This window comes from Melospiza georgiana, chromosome 5, assembly GCF_028018845.1.
Source record: "Melospiza georgiana isolate bMelGeo1 chromosome 5, bMelGeo1.pri, whole genome shotgun sequence".
NCBI lineage: Eukaryota > Metazoa > Chordata > Aves > Passeriformes > Passerellidae > Melospiza > Melospiza georgiana.
This window is the reverse complement of record NC_080434.1, coordinates 70,610,727-70,633,370: the sequence shown is the minus strand read 5'-3', so window position 1 is coordinate 70,633,370 and position 22,644 is coordinate 70,610,727. Positions and strand designations below refer to the sequence as shown.

Sequence of the window (22,644 nt, the reverse complement as noted above, 5' to 3'; positions counted from 1 at the left end):
GCAGCCTCCCACTGTTACTGCAGGATTTCTTTCTAATTCTCTTTTTCAAAACATACTTAACTTGGGTGAACTTAACTTAACTTTCTCCTGTTTTTTTGGGGGGGGAGATGGCAGTATTTGCGGTTCACTTGTTTTTTGGGGGTTGTTTTGTTGGTTTTGGTGTTATTTTAATTTGGCCATCCAAAGTGGAAATTGGAATATCAAATGCAAGGCAGAGAAACACTGGTCTTGAACATTAACTAAGTATTTTAGTAGTATACTATTTTAAAAATAGTAAACTAAATAAAAGTTTTAAGCTTTGTTTTTTTTACATTTTAAATAGAAAAAATGTTATAAAGAAAAAAGAAGTATTCTAAAAAAATATTTTAATTCTCACTACTTTTTTCTTTTAGTCACTATTAATAAAATTTTCTTTATACGATTTTAAAATTTTAAACCTACTTTAGCTATCTCTCAAATAGAAATAACTACATAAGTAATTAACCAACACTAAAACCCACCACACTCATCAAGACATTAATTAAGAGATCTCCAAATTCAAAAAACCTTAAATTAACAAACCAAAACCATTACATCATGAAGGAGTATGTATTGTTTGAAACCTATCATGATTCTATAGATCCTTTCTGCCTCGAGCGTGGCTCAGCATTATTTGTAGAAGGGAAATAATGACAATATTTATTCCTGTTTTCAGTTTTACCAGGGTACACAATGTGTTTGCTTTGAGACATTTAGATGGGACTGATAAAAATCCAAGGGATCACTGATTAAAGAGAATCATTATTTATTGTCTTTGAGTGCAATTATCCCAGGATCAGAATGTCCAGGGTGTTGAGGCAGTCCTGGTTTCCTCCATCACCACACCCAATTCAAGTGTAAATGTGTGTAAATTTGTGTTGTAAATTCAAACAAGATGAGGTTGAGGTTTAAAAGGGCTCAAATCAACATGAGGAGTCCTCCAGAATGCTGTGCACTGTCACTGTGACTTCTGCTGAAACAAGATTAAATCCACACGATTTGTGTTGAGGCAATGGTGCTAAACCAGCCCAAAACTGCAGGAAGAGAGGGCAGGGGGAGAAGCATCTCCGTGCCAGCTGACATGGTTTGGGAACAGATGGAGCATTTCACAGCTCTCCCTCACTTCTCACAGAGAAAAAGAAGGTAAGAACCAACCCACCAAGTTTTAATTCAGCTTGTAAGATAAACCAAGCCTGGCAAACAGAGAAAAATTGGGAATTTCAAATAGCTGCTTTAATCGTACTGAAAAAAATGCTTGATCCCTGTAGATGATCTCATATCATTAAACTATTGCTCACCTTTTGCCATTCTGGCTGAGGAATATATCTTTCATCTAAATGCTGATCTCCTTAAATATATAGGTGTAAATAGACTAGTTGTTATATTGGGTTTGTTTTGAGATCATTTTACACAACGTGCTTGCAAGTATAAATTTTTTAAGAATGATGCATCAAAAATTAACTTTCAGTTTGCTAATAATTCATGAAGATTTAACTCACTCGAATTAGCATGAATTGGAAGAAATTTCTCAGATATTTGATTTAAAAGTTTTCATATTAAACACTAAATAAAATCAGCTGAAATCTAGGCCTTATAACATTTTAATTTAATGTAATGTACATGTAAATAATATTAAACAAACTTCATAATTTAGTGAGCACACATTTAAGCCAAGGCTGTAAATGTAGGAATCTGTGCACTTTGGACATTTTAATATTTTTTTTTAAATCATAGCTGCCGGTAAAATAATTTAACAGGGGAATTAGCTCAGTAAATGTAACATGAGTTTATTTATTCTCCCAAAGTTAAGCTATTCAGCCAAACTCACAGCCTGGGGTTACCTGGACCAAAATTTGTTACTAGAATTGGCACAGACAGATTTCAGGTTAATTATTGCAACAGTTCGTGTAATTTGGAATATCTTCCCCTCTTCAAACTCCCCACTACACAGAAGTCAGCCAACTGCTAATTTGCTCATCTTACAAGACAACTTTAGAATGCAAATTTCTCTGGATTCAAAGTAATCCAGTGACATCTCTATTCCACTGATATCCCCTCAGAGCTGATCACTGTCTCTAATTCACCATCCTTACTGAATGACACCAATTCTGACTTTCTTTTCCCAATAATTACACCGGTCTTAAAAAGAGCTTCTCCATGCCACCAAAATGCTTTTGTATCATTCAAGTGAGATTAGGGCACTGTACAGTTGCTCTTTGTGTTTTATCAATTCTGTGCAAAAACTGAAGTCTCCTGCATTATGCAGGAATAATTATGTGAGAAGGCAATTTGATAAACTCATCAGCAAAGGATGTGCTTAGGATCTAAATTAAATTTTACCTCCAAGCATTTGCCTCTGAAAAGAACAAACTTCAAATCATCTTTAAGAGCAGCAATTCCCATGAAGTTTTCCCAGTGAAACATTAGAGATTGACTAACCTGTTCTTTCCTTTTACTTTCCTGAAAAGATTAAAGTTTGCTGGGGAAGCTAAATTTGCCAGGCAAGTTCATGGCTTTGCAAAGGAAGATTTGAAGATTTCAGTGTCTGGTTTGCTAAAGGAATAAGCAGTAGTAATAAAACACCTTGTGCACATTATTCAAAGCTAGAAAAGCCTGTCAGGGAGACATTTTTATATTCTTTGTCATTATTTTTTCTCTTTGACAGGGAGGGAAACAAGCATTTGTGAAAGGTTTGGTAGGTAGCTTTATAAACAAGACTCTTACCCTCCCTGAACTCCATTTAGCTGTCCTGTCCCTGGATACAAAGAGCATCCCTGAGTCATCAGGGAGGAATATCTGTGCATCACTATGGACCAATTCCCAGCAATGCCACTGACCAGAAGATGAAATGGTCTGCACCCTCACCCAATGGCTCACAGCCACCCAGTCACCTGAAAATAAAAGTATTTCACCAATCAGCCTATGAACCCCCTCTGCTGAAAATGCTGGGGCTGCACTCTCCTCCTGTGATTTATCCAGGACACGGTGCTGCCTTTTAGTGCCTCTCACTGGGGTATGACCAGACCCCACACAAAGCTGGTAAAGAGCTTTAAATGAGCAAGAACAGCAAGATTTGCAGTATCCCTAGGGCCCCCCAGAATCTTCATATGATCCTTCTTCTGCCCTTTAGTATGAGAGCTCTGACATCTTGACAGCTTTAATAGAAACCCAGGAGGCAGAACAAGAAAGGAAGATCTTCGTAGTCCATCTTGTCTTTTTTAATATGCTGAGGGATATTAAAACAGTGAAGCAGTAATACTTGGGGCTGAGGGAAATGGGTAACAAGACAATGCTTTAAAGTAAAATTGTAACATTTAGGTAGTGAGACAAAAAACACACCAAGAAATTCAGTCAGCAGCATCCCTGCCCATCTCAAGTTCTTATCAAAGAAAAAAAAAAAATCAAATGCTTTGATTTATAATTTCAAAGGCTAAGCCTGAGTTACATCTCTTCTGGGTTTTCTGCTTAATGTTATGTCTTCCACAATTTACCTTTGAATTTTATTTCATCTATGAAAAAAGTTTTATAATTGGCTTATTGTCAATACACACCTTCATATATATTCCGGATAAAGTGAATAAAATCAGTAATAGAGAATATTAAAAAAAAAAAAGAAATCCTGTCCCATATAAACAGCCATTATCCACAGTAAATAATGATAAATATATAAATAACACCATCTATCTTTAATCATAAAGAACTTCAGGAAAATTATGGCCCAGCACCATAATTAAATACTGTAATTAAATTAATGGAAGTTCAGCAACTGAGTTCAAGGGGACCAGAGGCTGCCTTTGCACAGGGCAAGAAAAACACTGAAGGATCAGTTTAACCATCAGCCAATGGACCACCTGTGCAGGGAAATTGCTTTGCAGGTGAATTTAACTCTGGGACTTCTGGACAGGGAGGAAACGCTTCTCCACAGGTGGCTGAGACAACACATGCAATTAACTCTGTGAGTCCTGTGGTTAATTAAAATTAAAAAAAAAGAGAAACTATCAAACAAATCCCCCATTCTCATGTGTCTTCCCTCCACCCCCAGAGCTGCAGAGACAAAGATGAGACAGGAGGTTACTCACCGTTGAGGAGTCACCGCTTCCCGTCTCAAGCGTAGCTCCCTCAGCACAGGTGGGTGGGTGGGTGGAAAGTTGACTAGCCCTGCCCCCATCTATGACATCACACTCTACCTCATAAAAGGTAGTGAAAGTGCTCTGAACTCCAGTCTGATTTCCGAGAGATACAGAAAAGAGATAGTGAGAGAGAGAGCAAGAGAAATATTGTGCCGTAGCGTAGAGCGAGGAGAGAGGGAACGTGTGCTGAAGGAGCTATGCTTGGCCAAGGACACAGGGCCTCCTCCACGATGAGCAACCCCACTGGCTGGGGTTCCTCTCACTCCTTCCCACAGCACAGGCCTTGCTCATTCAAAAGGGGGACTTTTTTGGCACCTTTTAATGACAACCAGTGAGGACAGAAAGCTCTATCCCAATTAAATGCCGGCTGACATCAGATCGGGCATGAATTTGGTCGATAGATTCCTTGTTTCATGTGTGGTTTTGTACAGCCAAACTGCACAAAACCATCCACACCAGTGCAAGCAGCTAAAATTTCAGTGATTGCAACAGGAATTATACTTGTGTTGCCCCATGTGGGATAAACATCCAATTCACACCTGTGGATTGACCCTTGAGTAGAGTAATCCAGAGGGTTGGGCCTCCCACACCAACGCATGAGGGAGGGCAGGAACAGAAGTATGGTTTTCTTGCACTGAAAATGAGAACTGACAAACTGTGCTGAAAGAACAAGTGAGAGAAGTATAAAAATTCTGGGCATATATTTATTTACAGAGCACACTTTCAAGTTCCAGAAAATAGCAATAAAATTGCAAAGAGGTGATGTTTTTAAAAATACACATTTTTAGACAATGACAGCCATACAGGCTGAGACACTTTTTTTTTTTTTTCAAACAACATCCCAAGGACTGATACTGGAGGACTTAAAATGGGATATTCAGTCTACTTTATTGTAAATTATATTTTTATCATCCAAATTCTTGAAAAGCAGGTTTGGGAGTAAATATAATTGCTTATATTATCCACTGGGATTTTCTTAATAACTTAGCTGTAGACTAAAATTGAAAAATAGTGTATTTTTTTACTGCTGCTACACCTAACTCCATTAAATAAAACTGGTTAGAGAATGGGGGACTTATTCAGTGCCAGTAAAGACTGCTAGTGTAAGAGCCTGCCTTTTGGAAGAGGAAAAATAAATACTCCCTAAATGTCTTTTGAGGGTATGTATTATAAGCACATAGAGTTAATATTGATGCTTTCCCTCAGGCTTTTTGGTGCTACAAGGTTCATGTGAATTATAATCTAATAATGATTAGTATTTCTGTCTTAATAATGATTAACGTGCATTCTCTGCTCTGTCAGTGTGTTCTTTGTTTTTCCCTCCTTTCTCTGACTGAAAAAAGGAAGTGTGTGACTCATGTCTAGCACCAGTCACTCCACCTGACAACAGAGTCAAGCATTTTCCTTCTTAACCTTCAAAACTTTTATCATCGTGGTTATCCTGCAGTATCTGCAGATGTTGCTTTAAAGCAGTGCGTTTGTGGGATTAAAAACTCAACAAAAATGGGTGCCCAGTGGGCGAAATGAAGAGTTATTGTGGCTGTTAGAGATGAGATGTAACTGCAGGAACACAATGCAAAACTAGGCTGCAGCTGAGGAATGCTAAATGTGACAGTGCTGTTCATAATTTAACTGTTTTCTCTGTACATCATCTTTTGATTACAAACTATTTGCATGTTTTGAAGACAGGAGGAAAACCTCCTCTGGTCCCCTGTATTGCATTGACTCCTTATTAATATTTATGTTTAATGGCCTGATAAAGAGAAAAGAAAAATCCAATTTTTAAAGGCTTTTATGGTAAAAAGTACCAAGTAGTATTCAGTGAATTCATAACTTAGGTAACCTACGGCTTGACTTCTGCACCACAGTTGTTTTTGCCAAATAAAGTAGGAACATATTTCAAACTCCTATGGCCACCAGTCCTGATGGAGTCTATGTGAGGTTGCTCCATCTGATAAAGAGAAGGATGTTCAGAGGATATAACCTTAAATATCAGAAAAATTACACATGTAGCAGCAGTTCTAAGATCTTGTAAAGAGAGAGTTTAGAGAGATAAAGACGTAAATTGTCTTTTACTGGGATGAAACATATGGAAAAAGCAGAATTAAATCCTGGAAGACTGAGTATGGCAAAGGACATTCTCCAGTAAAAAGAGAAGAAATATGGAAAATTCCAATAATGTGATATAAACAGTTCAATAGATTGGGTGGCAGATTATACCCCAGATGGTATTTTGGGGCTAATACTACTTAAATCTGAAATCTTGTTTTGACCTACTTAGTGAGATATCTGTGGCTGATAAAGAGAATATAAAGTGAAGAACAAAGTTAAGAGCTGTGCACATAGACCTAAACACATTACTGAATAAAAGCAGAGAAAGAATACACCTCATGAAATTATTTTAAAAAGTATATACATTCAAGAAAGTGCATATATCTTCCAAATGTTTCAAGGAACACAAGATTATTAAATGAATGCATGGAAATGCAAAGAGACAGTAAATGAAAATTTTAATATCAAATATTTTCTTAAGGGATGTAAGTTAAGCCTAGCAACATAAGAAAAATATATAAATGCTGGTCAAGTAATTGATTTAATCACTTGCACCCAGCACCAGAAATCAGCTTAAAGTAGGGGTCCATGTTTAGCCTGACATCAAAGATCTGATGGAAAAAATCCCAATGTTCTTTCTTTCTTGCTCGAAAGGATGAACACGTGGTGGGAAAGGCAGGCACCACAAAAGTACCTCTGGGTGCTGTCTGGGGAGTTTGAAAAATCAACCCTGCAGAAGCATCACCCAGACTGGCACAGACACAGAAGGTAAAAAAGGATGGATTGTAAGGAATTGGAAAGAAAGCTGGAAAAGGCCATGTAAAAATGCCAAAGTGACACATTTCATAAAAGTCTGAGAGCTTTACACAGACACACCTCTGACCCAAAGAGGGCCAGCTGCTCTGGGGCATCAGCATGATGGATAAGGGGGAAAATCCTTTTTGTACATTACCTGTCAGAGTAAAGGAATGATGAAATATGGAACATCCCACCTGACACTGAGTAAAGCTGTAACTTCTCTAACTTTTTGACAATGGAAATGTTGAATCCAGTTGCAGGTATAGAAAGGGGATGAAAATGTTTCTGCAGTCTTTTGGTTCAGATATTGATGCTCTAATCCTGTTTTACAGAATTCTAATTTGGTCTTTGATGAGATTTAGCACACATTACTTGTATATTTCATCTCAGTTTCCAGACACACTATCACCTACCTGGGAACCCAGTTCACAAGGTTTTGATGAGGTATTAGTCAGAATCAGAAAGAACTGATGTTAAAGGAAAGCTTTTTGGGAATATCTAACAGTAAGAGGTTAGGATTGATTTTTCTGGTACTGGATAGTTTCTTTTACTTTGATTTCATATCAATGTCTTAATTACATTATAAAAAACAAACCCTTTTTGTTGAAGCAGCTGCTTATCAGCCATGTAAGATTAGATGTGATAACAGAACTATTCTTCCTGTGCTTCCATGAGGTACATAAATAATAACTGTAATAATAATATCACCCAAGTGTAGAAGAAAATATTTCAGAGGTTAAAGACAGAGGGATACTTTTAACCCCCCTCACTCAGTTAACTCTCTTCCTAAAGGCCATTATGACCTCCCTCGTTTAATGGAAACACATCTCTTTTGTGGATTTTATGAAAAACTTTGTTGTAAGCTGTTCTGTTCAGTATTTGCAGTTGATTTTGCTCAGGTTGGAAAAACCTGCTGATGTTTTCCCTTGAGTGCACATCTTCCTGTCGGTGAATAGTTCTTTGTATGTGTTACTTGTCTGCAACTCTGGTTGTCAAGAAACACAATTACAGTCAAAGTCAGGGATGAGTCTGAACTTTAGCTGTTATTCTTTTAATATCTGCAAAAGCACCATCTGATAGCACTTTTTTAAGTGGGATTTAGTGTCACCACTTTCCAACTCAAGGAGTTAAATAATTGCAAGAGCTACAAAATGTACTTCTGTATAAGAAACACAACACAAAATCTCCTATTTTGAGTTAAATCTGTCATTATGGAAATTCAGTCCCCTGTAATTCCATGTGCAAGAAACAAACCTCATTTTCATTTATGGCTTTGGGATGAACCTATTAGCAAATCTATGCTGTGCATTAGGAACTGAGAATGCCCCAGGGGAAAGGAATTCTTATTTAATACAAAATGGTGATGTTTGGTCCCAAACCATCTCTGTAAAGGCAATAAGATGGGAAAACAAGAGAACATAAAATAGCACCAAAGCCCTCTCTTTCTTTATAGTAATTCTTACAGGAATAGTCCTTTGGGACCACATCTTAGGGTGTGTTAGAATGGTCTTTGAGCCCTGCTAATTATTGTAGGGCTGCTGTAATTTGTGTATCACAAAGCCATTAAATTCCCATTTTCTTCCCAGCACATTCAGCATGGCCTGGAATAGGAAAGCAGGCTGAAGTGAAGCTGTAACCACTGTAGCAGGTGAGCCTTGAATTTTTGAGTGGCTACTACTTTTAAAGCAAATGCTGTATGTAATGAAGCACATACAATAGTATTTCCTTCAATTCTCCAACCTTTTTCAATGGTCATATTTAGTTCAAGTCTCAGTCTTGACTCTGTAACATCTGACATTGTTTTCAAGGAATTAAATGGCTTCATATTGTTTGGGGTGAGAAATGCTTTTCTTTGCAGAAAATTGTTCTAATGAGAAATTTCAGTAAATTTAATCTACACAAAAGCATGACTATTAGTCACTTGATAAAGCACAAGAGCATGTTCCCCAGAGCCAAAACGCTTCTCAACAAGGATAAAAGTCTGACCTGTCTAAATTTAAACATACTGAATGCAGACATATAGATGGTGTGTGTGCTTCTCGTCTCCATGAATATATTATAATGAAGACAAGTGCATTGTAATTTTGCTTTGCAAATTAAATTCTAGATAACATCTTTCCATTTATGCAGGATATATCGTTTCATATTTATGTGTGTTTACACATGCATTCATACAAACTGAGGTATTTTCGTAGCCCTAAACATAGCCCTAAATATAAAAATTGGAGCTTCAAAGGAAGTGGGATTATTGCACAACAAATATTTTCTTGTTGGATTTTTCAGTCTTGAGCTTTGTTCACCTGCTTTTCCTGACATAAACTCTGTCTGCCACCATCCACCTTCTTTGAAGGAACAGCCATACACTAAGAAAAACAGATTAACCTTTCCAGAGGCTTCTGCACAGCTTTTCCTGTGGATCACAGTTATGATCCCCCTGATGCCCAAAGCTCAGGGTGTGCACTATCATCCAGTCCAGCACCTTTGGCAAAGGCAAACCCTGTGAACTCCCTGACTCAGGAGCAAGATCCTGCAGGATCTTTCACATGGCTGAATCAAAACTCAGTAAAATTGTCACTTAAAAGAGAACTCTGAAGGACTCTTGTATAACTTTTAACTTGAAATGAGCTGATTATCAACATTAGATCTTATTAGCTGCTACACTGTCTGCTCCAGGCTTGGATCCCTCCAAGGAAGCCAAGCATAAACCCTCTGAGCTCCTGGTCCATGCTCCCTTTACTGGGAAGCTACAAATAATGAACTAAATTCCTATTATTGTCAAATATTTGGGAAAGGCATTGCACACAGCTTTAAAGTCACTACAGGTACATCTATTTGTCTCTTTTATTTTTTTTATTCATCTTTAAGATGTTTCATAGGATAATTAGGAATTCTTCACCGTTTTAACTTTGAGAAAGCCTTAAGACAGAGCTTCTGTAAAATACATCATATGTAATGAATAGATGACCATGAGGGATTTTATCAGCACTCATTTTGATTAACCTGCATAACTCACTGGTGCCTTTGCCCTTTAGGAGTAGTAAATAGATTCAGTGTCAGGATGATAAATTTTTTATGTTACCACATCATCAGGCAGTCCCTTCATGGACAGTGTACTGAGGGACATTCTGTGCCAGCAGGAGTTGTAGACTCCTAAATTAGTCAGCTCAAACAAATTTGTTCCAGATAAAGGTTTATTCAAACCTGTATAAGTACATATGCTTCACATAGCCATATATTTTGGAACTGAACGCACTTCCTATGGCTGCATTTCACCCTCACACACATCAGTCTGTCTGCATACATTCAAACACTTATGCAGAGTTTACTTAAATATGTCCCCAACCCAAACTGTCCAGCTAAAACATATTTCTGTATTTTTCATGTCTGTTATATCTCCTAAACCAGATGACATGAGCTACTTGAATATACCCTATAGATCAAGGTCTCACTTTCACAAGCCAGCCCCAGCCTTCCTGTCCTGGAAGCTGTCTTTTCATAATGCCAAAATAAAGACCCTGAGTTTTTTGTTTCCTCTACTTGCTTCTTCTATTAGGGAGGTAGAAATTATTGTGGAATTAACACACTTTATGGTCCTGACTTTATCTCAGTCCTTTCCCAACACTGCAATTCTTTGATTTCATACTCTTATCTTGCTTTTGGGTTGGCTTTCTTCCCCTGAATGTTTCATATCTCCTATTTCTTTAGCTTACTTCCTTATTATTTCCTAAGTGCTGTTCTTTACCCTCTGCTTCCACAGAATCACAGGATCAGCTAGGTTGGAAAAGACCTCTGAGCTCATTGAGTCCATCCCATGGCCCAGCACCACCATGGCACTGAGTGCCTTGTCCAGTCTTTCCTTAAACAGCTCCAGGGACTGTGACTCCACCACCTCCCTGAGCAGCCCATTCCAGTGTCTAATCACCTTTTCTTAATGTCCAACCTAAACCTCCTCTGGCACAGTTTAAGACTGTGTCCTCATACTGTGGCTGGTTGCCTGGGAGGTGAAGACAATCCCCTCCCTCCCCTGCTGCCCATGGTGCTCTGGATGCAGCTCGTGGAATGTGTGGTTTCTGGGCTGCCAGTGCACATTGCTGGGTCATGTGGAGCTTTTCATCAACCAACACCTCCAAGCTCTTCTCAGGTCTGCTCTCAGCCCATTCTCCTCCCAGCCTGTGTTTATGTCAGGGATTGCACTGACCCAGCTGCAGGACCCTTCACCCGGCCTTGCTGAACATCATGAGCTCCTTGCAGACCCCCCTGTCCAGCCTGTCCAGGCCCCTCTGATGCCATCCCTCCCTCCAGCGTGCCAGTGGCACCACACAGCTCAGTGCTGTCACAAAACAAGTGCTGAGGGTGCCCCTGATCCCAGAGTCGATGTCAGTGACAAAGATGTTAAACAGGGCCAGTCCCACCACCAGCCCTGAGGAACACACTCATCCTGGTGTCCACTTGGACAGCGAGCCCTTCACTACAACTCTTGGAGTGTGACCAATCATCCAGCTCCTTATCCACTTCTCTACAGTTTAGAGACAAGGATATGTGAGCCAGTTGTTCCATTTCTATGATAAATTGATAGCAAATCTCATTTTGTCACTAGCTGAGTAACCTTTCTGCACTCCTGATAATCTTGACGAGAAGGAACCCAAGAGTTTTGTCAATTTACCAACTCTCCCTTCAGGAACCTTCCTTTCATATAATCTTCAATTCTTGCCTGGTTCAGGAGTATGAAATTGGTCTGCTTACCAAACTCCTAATCAACACTTTTCCCATTCTCTTAAGCATTTTAAATGCAAAGGTTGTCTCTGATTGCCAACTTTAAAACAAAGGAAAACACCCCAGAAAGGTTTTCTGTTTCAGGGAATTGAAACACCCCATCAGTGGCTCTTAAATAAGTGCTCTTAATCCAAATTCAATGAGAGATGGCCTTGCTCACTTTTAATAACAGGTGAGCTTCAAACGACCTGATTTTTCTTTGAGTCTATAGAATTAATATGGAGTAACTTGATATTTTACTGCCCGCATGATACCAACTTGCTTTTACAGTATGAGGTAGTTTAGAGTGATTCAGCCTTAATTAAAAGGATATTTAAGCCATTTTTATTGGATGTAAGAATTGATACGAAAACTGCTGGTGAGCTCATCTGAACTGCTGGATGCTCACTGTTATTCTCTGATAAATAATGAGGCTCATTCATATTTGATGAGGACTGACTCTTTCTGGTTATCTTACTCTTATCACTGATCACAAATAAACATGTAATTATTTTGCAGTATATGCAGTATTTGTTCATCCTTTTATGTATCCACCCTCCCAGTGCAGGTGTTTTGTCAGTTTTCGTCATGTCCCACTCAAAACTAATGGGATGGCTCCAGCCCCTTCCCCTTCCTGTTCCTGCTAAATTCCTCATTTCAATTCCTCATTTCAATTCACCAAGCAAGAACTCCTTGATAAACTCACAATCTCCCCTACACTGTCTTGCATCTTCAACAGAATATAGGAATCCTTCTCTGGGTATCACAGTTGAGCCTATTAAGATAAACAGGACTTGGAAAATAACTGGGAACTGGATCCAGCTGAAGTGTATGTTTGGGGTGTGCTTTAGCTATTGATTCCACACTTTTGGACAGTGTTCAAAGGCACGTGGCTGCTACTCTGGATGACGCTGCACATCTGTCTGGTTCAGAAGTTTAAGACTCTGGCAAATTTTCTGATAATACAGCTGATTTTATCTGTAGGCCTCTAAATCAAACCTGAACATGATAAGGAGCTGCCTTGGATAAGGGATTTTCTTAAATTCTGCTCAATTTAATCCTACAGGAAAAACTGTGGCAAATCTACTAACATAAACAAGAACTTTAAAAAATGCAAGCTCACAGCCTAAATGGATAGTTGGTAAATGAGCTGATCAGCTTCTGAGCAACAGTAAAGAGAACAAGTGGATATTTACTCTAGGATAGGAAATGAATACATGAGTTGTTTTATTGTCATTCTCTTGCTAACAAGAGGCAGACAGAAATGCTAGAAAAATAAAGCAGCCCTAGAGTTAGAAGTCTAATTTTTTTATCTAAATAAGAAACATCATTAAAAGTAACTGAGCAAAAGTAGCTCCCACAAAAAGGCAAGGCCATCAGCAAGAGTTAAGTATATGTAAATGGGATTTACTTCACTGAGAGCAGTGTACTCTCAGCACCTCAGAGGAATCATTCCAATACAATACTGCAAGTGATTATGAAGCAAATATGCATTACCTTAAATAAACCAAAGCAAGAGACAAAGCAAATTATTTTGAAGTGCTTTTACTCTGTAACTTCATTAAAGGAGGTTGTTTATTCTCAGAGGGGAACTAGAAATTGAATACTGAAATCTAAAATTACAGAAATGTAAATCTGTTTATGGACCAAGGTCAAAGAGAGTTCTATTATGAACAAGGCTATCATCTACACAGTTATAAATATTTAAAAATATTTTTTAATTTTTGGTAATAATTTCTTTTTGCTTTTATCTAACATCCTCCTCACCACTTTTGCTTATTTTCTCCCCTGCAATATTTTTTTGGGTTTCCAGGACTCCTCACCGAAGAACTGGTATCAAGGTTTTTCCTTATTTTACTTTTCAAAACTCCATTGGAATCAGGAATTAAGAGTCTCATTTTGGAGCATAAAAGGCCAAGTCAACAGAAGGTCTAAATTGTCCTTGTACTCTAAATATTAATGTGGGATTAACTGATGTGTGCTAACTCCCTATTGCCAGGTCTTACTTAACTGGTAAAAATAACTCTGCTATCTGCATGGAGGGAGTCTGATGGGAAAGATCAAAGGAGAAAAAAGCAGAGGAGAAAAGGAATGGGAGGAAGAAAAGGGAAAACAACAGTGGGTTCTTTACTGAAATAATTCACAATTCAGGACTGTGACATTTTCTTACTTTTTGATCTGTTTTCCTATTTGCAGCAAAGTCACTGATGCCAAAAAGGACCCTTCAAATGCTATGCTAGAATCATACCAATCTATAGAGGAAAAAAGCAAACGAGATCAGCTTTATGCTTATTTTCAGAGGTAAACCATACTGAACTACTGAATCTTGGGGGGGAAAAAAGGAAATAGAAGTTTCATCAAAAGACATACGGCACATTAAATGTTATGTACACAGTATTTTTGAAGTTGTTGCAACATATTTTTCTCTAACAAAACTGTAAGAACTGTGGGGTGGCTTTCATCTGTCTTTTAGCTTTTAATTGGTTTTATGTCTCTTTCCTTTATACATAACTATGCATACACCCACACAAAGATTCAAACATACATATGCATACATTCATTCCATTTATAAATATTGATTAATATTCTTAATAATGAAAAAAATCAAGCAGAGATCCTACTCCCCATAATAGTTCTGAATTGCAAGTCATCTTTTGGATCGCTCTGAATTGTCTGGTGGTTCTTTGTAAACACTGTAGTAAGTTACAATGTTGAAACAATTGTCATGGTGCTTGATATTTACATCAAAACACTTCAATATAGCACAATCACAGAAATTTACTTCTGCACTCATAGGTTGGGAAGCTTGAGTTCTGGATTCTCTAGTACTTCTAACATTGTACTGTATGCAAGTTGCCAAATAATGGTATTTCATTTTAGTACAAATAAAATACTGCTTATTTGTAATTGGCTATCCAAGAGAGAATGAAGAAGAAGATGGAAGCAGAAGCAGCAAGTAGACAAGCAGATGTGGATGTGCACTTGGATACCAGACCTCTGGATAGCAAAGGAGCATACAGTACCCAGCACCCTGAGGATCAACAGCTCAGAAAACACCGCCAGGAAAGCTCTGCACTGACTGGGGCACGTCAGAGCACAAGATAATGCTCTCACAAAGGGATGCACAGGAGTCCAGCTCACTACACCTCCTCCTGCTCAGAGCACCAGCAGAAGAAGCAAGCTGGGCAATCTTCACATTTTCAGTTTTACAGAGTCTTTGGAACAGACCCAAATAATTTCCGTGGTTGAAGCTCATTTTGCCTTTGAGACTGACTGTGAAAAACCCCACCAAACAGAAACACAATGGTGATGGAGCCTGCGAAGCAGCCAACAATGCCAGACTGGAATGATGAACTCAAGCAGTTTGGCCACTGATAATTCCACAACGGATGGGGATGTTCCAGGAACGAGGAGATGCGCAAGGCTCACAATGGCTTATTCAGCATCCACAAACACTGAATAAAGAGACTCCAAAAAAGAAACACACACAACCACAAAAGCCAAGCCAGGAGAAGCACTGATTCGGGGGGTTGTTTCAGAGAGATGAACATGACAACTCAATGGGAATGAAAGGCTGGACCCAGATGGAAGGAGGTAAGAAAAGATCATGGCAATTATGATGCAGCATAGCTGTCAGTGATACAAGGACAGATCACGCTGCTGCTGTCAGGAAAATGGAAGAGGATTTTTCATTGCTGTGGGAAGATCAAGGCATTAAAATTACATACGTACATACGTCAAGAAGTGAAGACCAATTGCAGGACAGATACAGGAACCTTTAAGCAGCTCCTTTTAGGATTGTGTATATGACTTCAGAATGTCTGATCCAAGAAAGCCTGGCAATTGTTTAAGACCTTCTATAGTGCTTTGCAAAGAAAAAAAAAATAAAGTTATGTGACTGAGAACACTTTCTGTGACTTCTGGTATGTTTGAGGAAGGCCAGTGATGCCACTGGGGAATCTCATGGATGGAATGAAGGGCACAAGTTTGTTCTAATAATCTTCGTACTTGATTGGGCTTAAACAATGAAAGGGTGCTTTTTCAAAACCATGTTTGGAAACAATTTGTTTTGAGCATCTTGGGTCTCACGAATCACTATTGTTTTGAAACCACTCAGGAGAGTGGAATATGTTACAAATTTACATTAATATGGTCTGTACTTGAGTTAGAGGATAACAAAAGTGTCATGGGGCTAAACTAGTGTCAAAGAAAAAAATAAAAAATCACAAAGAGCAGTCATTGCTTCTTTGTGGTTCTAGCATACTCCCAGAGGCTCAAAGGCCAACACAGGAGGAGGAAAAACATATTTTAAAAATGTAAAAAACTCATTGCTTACAATATTACTGCTGCCTGTCTTTATTTCTGCAAAAGGTTGTATGTGAGAAGGTTGAAGTGTTTATAACTGGGTGGTATTAGAGTATATAATCACTGTGCTTCCAATAGGACTTGAAAACAGCATTTATATCAAAATTTAAAGTATTTTGCTGGCCTTCCAGAGTCGTTTGCTAAACCTAGTGTGCATTGGAACCTGAGTGAATGAATCCCATTAGTCATCACCATCTTAACAATATGCACATCATAGAGAGTTGGCTTCTGCACAGAGGAAGGAAATTACCAGTACTAACAAAGGAAAGAAGATTTATTACGAGCAAATATACAAAAGCTCCAAATAATTCTAATATTCACAGCTTGGCAATGACTTTCTAGGCTATGAAATTACTTTTGTTTTGGAGGAATGAAGATTCTACAAGGTTAGTATAAACAAAGGGTAATTGGAAAATCAAATTGCTCTACACAAGTTATTGTAAGGCCTGGAATAATGGTGATAGAATTAAAAAAAAAAATAAAAAAAAAAACCAAAACTTGTTTATGATTCAGTGGATTTTTTGTTTTGTACATTATTGCAATCAAAACTTCTCCCTTTCAAGTGCTACATGGGAAACAAGTGGCTAAACACAAATCCCAGCTTACCCCTGACACAATGAGCTCTCCTCCCAGGTTCTGAACTTCTGCCTTCACTTTGCTGCAGATGTTGAGCTGGTGGCAGTACAGGGCAATGCGCTGCAGGTAGGCCAGCAGATCCTGCTTGCAGGCTGAGTCTGGGCACTGCAGACAACACAAATACTGATCAGATGGAGCTGGGTTCATGAGATGAGAGACAGGTAATCAGACAGTGGCAGTGTGTGTGTGTTAGGCGAATCTATTCCACTCTGCCTTTACATGAGGTACTAGATAAAATGTGAAAACTCAAATTCTACCTTTCATTTAACTCAAGATTTATGAATTGCAACCTAAAGATGCACTCTACCTTTCTGAAAAACGAGAAACCTCTTTATCAGCATTATGAAAATAATAATTTTAAATTATGCTCTGGAATTATTTATGGAATTGTACTGAACACCCAAAAGGTCAGGTTTAACTTGAAACTCCAGGTTGCCTGTTGGATATCCAAGTTAACATCCAGTATGGACCAGTTAATGTCCAGATAAACCCAGTTCTGAGTGGTTACCCCCAATGCCAACTCCTGTGTGCCTGGCAGCTCCCCTGGCATTTGTGCAGACATCCAGAGGATTAGATCAGGTGTGCTGGATGCTGTGAGGGTTTCACAATCAATAGAACTAGAAAGGGCTCCAGTACAATTTATTCATAGTCTCTGGGACTCTTAATAGAAACTGCATGGTCCCTCACAATATCAACAGCATAACAAGCAACAGCCTTGTAGTTAATATTCCAAGTCTTGCCTCAGGAGAGCAGACCTCAGTAATTCACTCTGATGGAACAGAGCTAAAAGGGCCCACTGCTAGCAGCATGTCTCCAATAAATACTCTTTGGGGCTACCCAGCAAAGTCTGACTGACAATCCTCCTGCATAGCTTGGGGACAAAGATTCCAAATACGCCTTTTTATCACCTTACAGAGTTTTACGCTCAATTAAAAAAAAATAAATATTATCAGAGCATTCCAAGAAAAACTGATAGAATTAAATGCACATGAGTCAACAACATCACAGCTCCAACCTTGAGATCACTGCTCTGGCCCCAGCAGCTGGCAGGGAATGTGCTCGTGGTGAAGAAGTTGGAAATATTGTTGTCTATAACCTCAAATGGAGTCTCTTGGCTTTTTTCTTGCCCTTTAAAACTAATAATAAACAAAGCTGGAGCTTCACTATAGAGTCTCTCCTCCTCAGACAGTTGCCACACCTTTCAGGCATTAATCCCTAAAAGAACTCTTCTCCCTACGATGCCAATTGAATATAAAAATATTTACTCAGTTCTTGAAGTCTCTGAACTGAAAGGAGTGAATTTAAAGCAATACTTCTAAAGAGTAGTCAAGGCTTTAAATATAAATACCTTGGAGTGAAAAAAATCTAAGGGCTCTTTCATTGGAACAATAATTAAAAATGCAGCTGTCCACAAAAAGTTTATCTTGCTCAAGGGTCCCCAGAGTTCTGTGAAATATCATTAAAGTGCAAGCATTAAAACAAATACTTCATTCTCAAAATAATTTAACTGGTTATTATTAGGGTTACAGTCCTCTGAAATTTAAAATATGACTCAAGTCAAGGCACTCTTAGCATAACAAGTCTCCTTCTGTTTCTTTCTTTTAAATATTCCACCTCTGCAAACACTGCAGACCAGGAATTTCATCAGCTGACAGATGGATTTCTTCTTCCTGGTGTTAAAATGAACAGATGCTACATTTGAAGGACTGGAATGGGTTAACTACAGGAAAAATGCTTGCTGCTGCTGAAGAAGACCTAAACCCAACATTTCTGAGGCTACAGAAAAGTGGAAGCTTTGGGGTTTTTTTGCCACTCTGGCCCATATTCCATGGCAAGGTGTTTCACACTATCACACTCTCACTTGAAGAAGAAAATGACATTCTTATTTTGAAGAGAAAGATTAGAGGCAAGGAAGTTATCAGTTCCCACTTCCAGCAAATTTTCTCTTGATGACAATGAAATGAAAGAAACGATAGGAAAGTTACAAAGGGAAAAACATTGAAGTTTAATTTGTCTGAATCCTAAATTAGCTATGTAGGACCTGGATTTGAATTCGGCTCTTTACTTTTAATACATTGCTCCCTCTTGCTTTCCAGATGAATAAATAAATAAATCTGAAAATATACATACAGCAAGGTCCTCTGTCCCACTGTGACATGAATTTGGAAAAAGAGCTGAGGACACAGACCCCACAACATGCACAACACACTGAGGCAAACCAGAAAATATGGAGTCAGAGAATCTTGGAGGAGTAAAGAGCCAGATCAAGGGAAAAATGCTGGAAGAATGAGCTGAAAAGAATCCAAAGATTCTTACTTGAAGAAGAAAATGACATTCTTATTTTGAAGAGAAATACTAGAGGCAAGGAAGTTACCTGTTCCTACTTCCAGCAAATTTTCTCTTGATGACAGTGAAATGAAACAAAGTATAGGTAATGTTCAAAGGGAAAAAACAGTGAAGTTTAATTTGTCTAAATCTAAAACTAGCTTTGTAAGGCCTGGATTTAAATTTGGCTCTTGGCTTTTAATACATTGCTTCCTCTTGCTCTCCAGATGAATAGATAAATCTGAAAATATACATACAGCAAGGTCCTCTGTCCAGCTGCGACATGAATTTGGTAAAGGAGTGAGGACACAGAGCCCACAACATGCACAACACACTGAGGCAAACCAGAAAATAGGGAGTCAGAGAACCTTGGAGGAGTAAAGAGCTAAATCAAGGGAAAATTGCTGGAAGAATGAGCTGAAAAGAATCCAAACATTCCTAAACACTCAGCAAGGGAAACGGAGCATCCAAATCCTTACTGCTTTTTGAACAGCAAAGCCATTTTGGAGGTGATGATCTCACAGATCTTTTCCAGCCTGAAGGAGTCTCTAGCTAATTCTATCAGGCCCAGAATTGAGGCCATTTCTGAAATTTGGAGAAATTCATTTATGAATTTCCTGCTCTGCAAAATGCTGATGGGTCTAGAAGAACCAATGGGAAGAGCAGGATCCAAGACTCTCAACAGGTAATTTTCTGGTAAAACAGGCTTTTCCTGCAAATGGCAACTCATCCATAGAGGTTCCATGGTGTTCCAGCTCGTTTTGGGGTACCTGATCAGCTACTGCCCGTGCCAGTTTGTCCATCCTGGATCCTGCCTCTGCAATCTTCTTGGCTGCATTAATGACATCAGATGTGTTCTTCAGGGGGCCTTTCCCTCTGTGGAACACAAGACAATTACCCACAATCTCAACAAATCATGGAAAGCAACACTTTTAGTGACCCTGTTTACTGCTCATTTTTAAAATAGTAACACAAATGTCTTCTTAATTTATTACAAATTTGCCTTTTAAGTACTTTATAGTACAGCTTGATTAAGAAATCTTTCTGCTGTATTTCCTCTCCCTTACAAAATGCCTCACTGGCAATTTAGTCTGATGGTGCCTTCAAGCACATGAGCTGTACTTAATAGTATATGCATTTTTTAAGGGCTCATTAAGCCGATGTTGATCCTGGAATACACAACTATTTCAAAATGATGTGATTCCCAAGCCAGTGCTAAATGTTCAGCCCATCATGTCTAAGGCAAGAATGTCACATTTTAGAAAACTTCTTTTTAGAAGATTTTTTGTTGGAAAATAAAGAGAGGTGAAGCGTAATCATTGTGTTACGTTGAATGTTATACTTAAAACATGTATAATTAGCTTTAGGCCTGATCTTTCACCATATTTTAAGATGATGTACAAAATTCTGGTTTTAGTCATTAAAGCTACCAAAATGTATTAAGACAGAAGGTCTCTACAGACTTCTGTGAGTTTTCATCAGACTCAAAACTTTAAACCTGGTTGTACCAGTAAAATTGCTGCTGCTCCTGAGAAAGTCTCAACTGGAAATGAGTTCATTTTCCATTTTTTTTAATGTGGAAAATGACAATATGGTCAAACTTTTTTTTTTTATTTTTATTGAAGAGAAAGCATTTTTTCTAAGCACAACACTGCATTATTTTTGGAATTTTTTTAAAATCTATAATGGCAAGAATTACATGCTGAAACATATTTCCATTTTAATCTTCTTTTCAGACTTTCATTACCACTTTAAACAGATGAAATACAAGTATCCCACTTCTGATGAACTTAAACTGCAGCAAAAGTACTTCTTGGTGACCTCATGTGCTTCTACATTAATTACATGAGCAGCTCTGACTGTCACAAACTCCATGCATTTGAAAAATTATTTTGTTCTAACACTGCTGAGGTTACAGCCAACCAAAAAGGTGTGAAAGGCTTGTTTCTGTTTTAATGGAATATATTAAACAACTTGTTGTTGAATCTGATGCAGAGAGAGGGGCACTTTGATTTTTTTTTTATTTACTTCAAATGTGTCAGTAATCTTTATCTCAGTCTCAAATTAGTTTTGTTCTTTTGATGCTAGAAAATACCATTATCAAACTGCCAATTTCATGCTCAATGTATCAAAGGTTGTCCAGGAGGTTGCAGAAATTGTGCACATTCTGGGCTGTTGCTTCAAAACATAATTTCTTCCTTCCATGATGCAATGACAATGTTTGGGCAGTTTTCACCCTATGTTTTGCTGACAGAAGGATCAGAGACACAAGACAATACAAATAGAAAAGTAACACAGAATTCTGTAAAATATTCTCTCCATCCATTTCCACCTCTTGCTGCAAGCCCCAACCAACTGAGTTTGAGCACTTCCAGGGATGGGGCAACACAAAGAGATGAATAAATGAATGTTTGAATTTAATCCTGAAAAAAAAAAAAACAAAACAGGAAGATTTTCATCCTGTTTTGTGTAATCACATTTTGATAAATACCATTTAAACTTTTGAACCCACTTAAAAAATAAACACTGAACAAAATTTAATTTACTACAGTGATCTGGAATTCAAAGAATCTTGTCAACCTTTCTCCCTGGAGTGATTAACAACATGACCATAGTAAGTGACAATAATTCTGTTTTTATTGTATCATTAATGAATGGCCTCTGCAATTAGAGAAGAATAAGGCATCAATAGAGAAAAGAAATGAAAGCAAAAAAAAGAAATCATTACTGACAGACTCCCACTAAGCATTAGATCAAACCAGTTTCATTTCATTTGGGATTTTTTTTTTTTAAGGAAGCTCAATGTTTAAATGATATAAATAGTTTTGCCATTATTTTTGATTGACACAAATTGTGCTGAAATGTTGAAAGTTCAGAGAGGCACATGCACTTAGATGGGTACTAAAGGAAATGTCACTGGAGTGTCTGTAAGGTCACAGACTAACTTTACAAAACGATCTGCAAATAAAAGAGACTTGCAAATAGCACAAAATCTTCATGTCATTAATCCCACTTGGACAAACACCCAGGGCAGTGTGTATGATGAGCATTCCTTGGTTTTCCATCCCCAAAACCACAGCAAATCATCTCAAAAGGGTACAAAGCAAGCAGAAAATGCGAGACGTGGCCCATCTGAGCTGCTCAGCTGGGGCTGTTCTGTCCTTACCTGGTGAAATCTGTCATTTCCATCATGATCATGCACATCTGCTTGGCCAGCACGATGATGTCATTGCCACTGTCGTCCCACTTGGCCACCTCTGCATCCAGCTTGCTCTTCTCTTGGTGGAAAATCTCCACCTGCTCAGCAATCTTTGCCTTCTCCTCCTGGGGCAGCTGGGCCATGATAGCCTGGAGAAAACACAGGAGTTGGGCATGAAAGAAAGGAAGGTACAAAATGGATCTTTCCAGTGGTCCCACCCAACAGCTTGAGTTACTTTTTATGGGAGCTGAAGATACCAAGTAAAATCCTGTAGGCATTTGATTTCTGTCAGGACATGTAAAAGCACATTCACAGCACGTTTATGCCTCTTCTTGCACTTCCAAGATGATAAAATTTCTATTTATGATG

The 22,644-nt window shown here is 38.3% G+C and overlaps 1 protein-coding gene across 3 annotated transcripts in view; it reads right to left on the bottom strand.

Annotated features, from left to right (window-relative positions):
* CTNNA2 (catenin alpha 2) overlaps window positions 1-22,644 on the bottom strand; it is a 478,676-nt gene that overhangs the window by 12,342 nt on the left and 443,690 nt on the right. For all 3 annotated transcript variants that reach the window (XM_058024127.1, XM_058024126.1, XM_058024128.1), the window contains 3 exons: window positions 22,243-22,424; window positions 19,847-19,952; window positions 16,722-16,856 (listed from right to left, as the gene is read on the bottom strand). In XM_058024127.1, coding sequence (XP_057880110.1) covers window positions 16,722-16,856; window positions 19,847-19,952; window positions 22,243-22,424 — 423 coding nt within the window. The remainder of the gene's footprint in view (window positions 1-16,721; window positions 16,857-19,846; window positions 19,953-22,242; window positions 22,425-22,644) is intronic.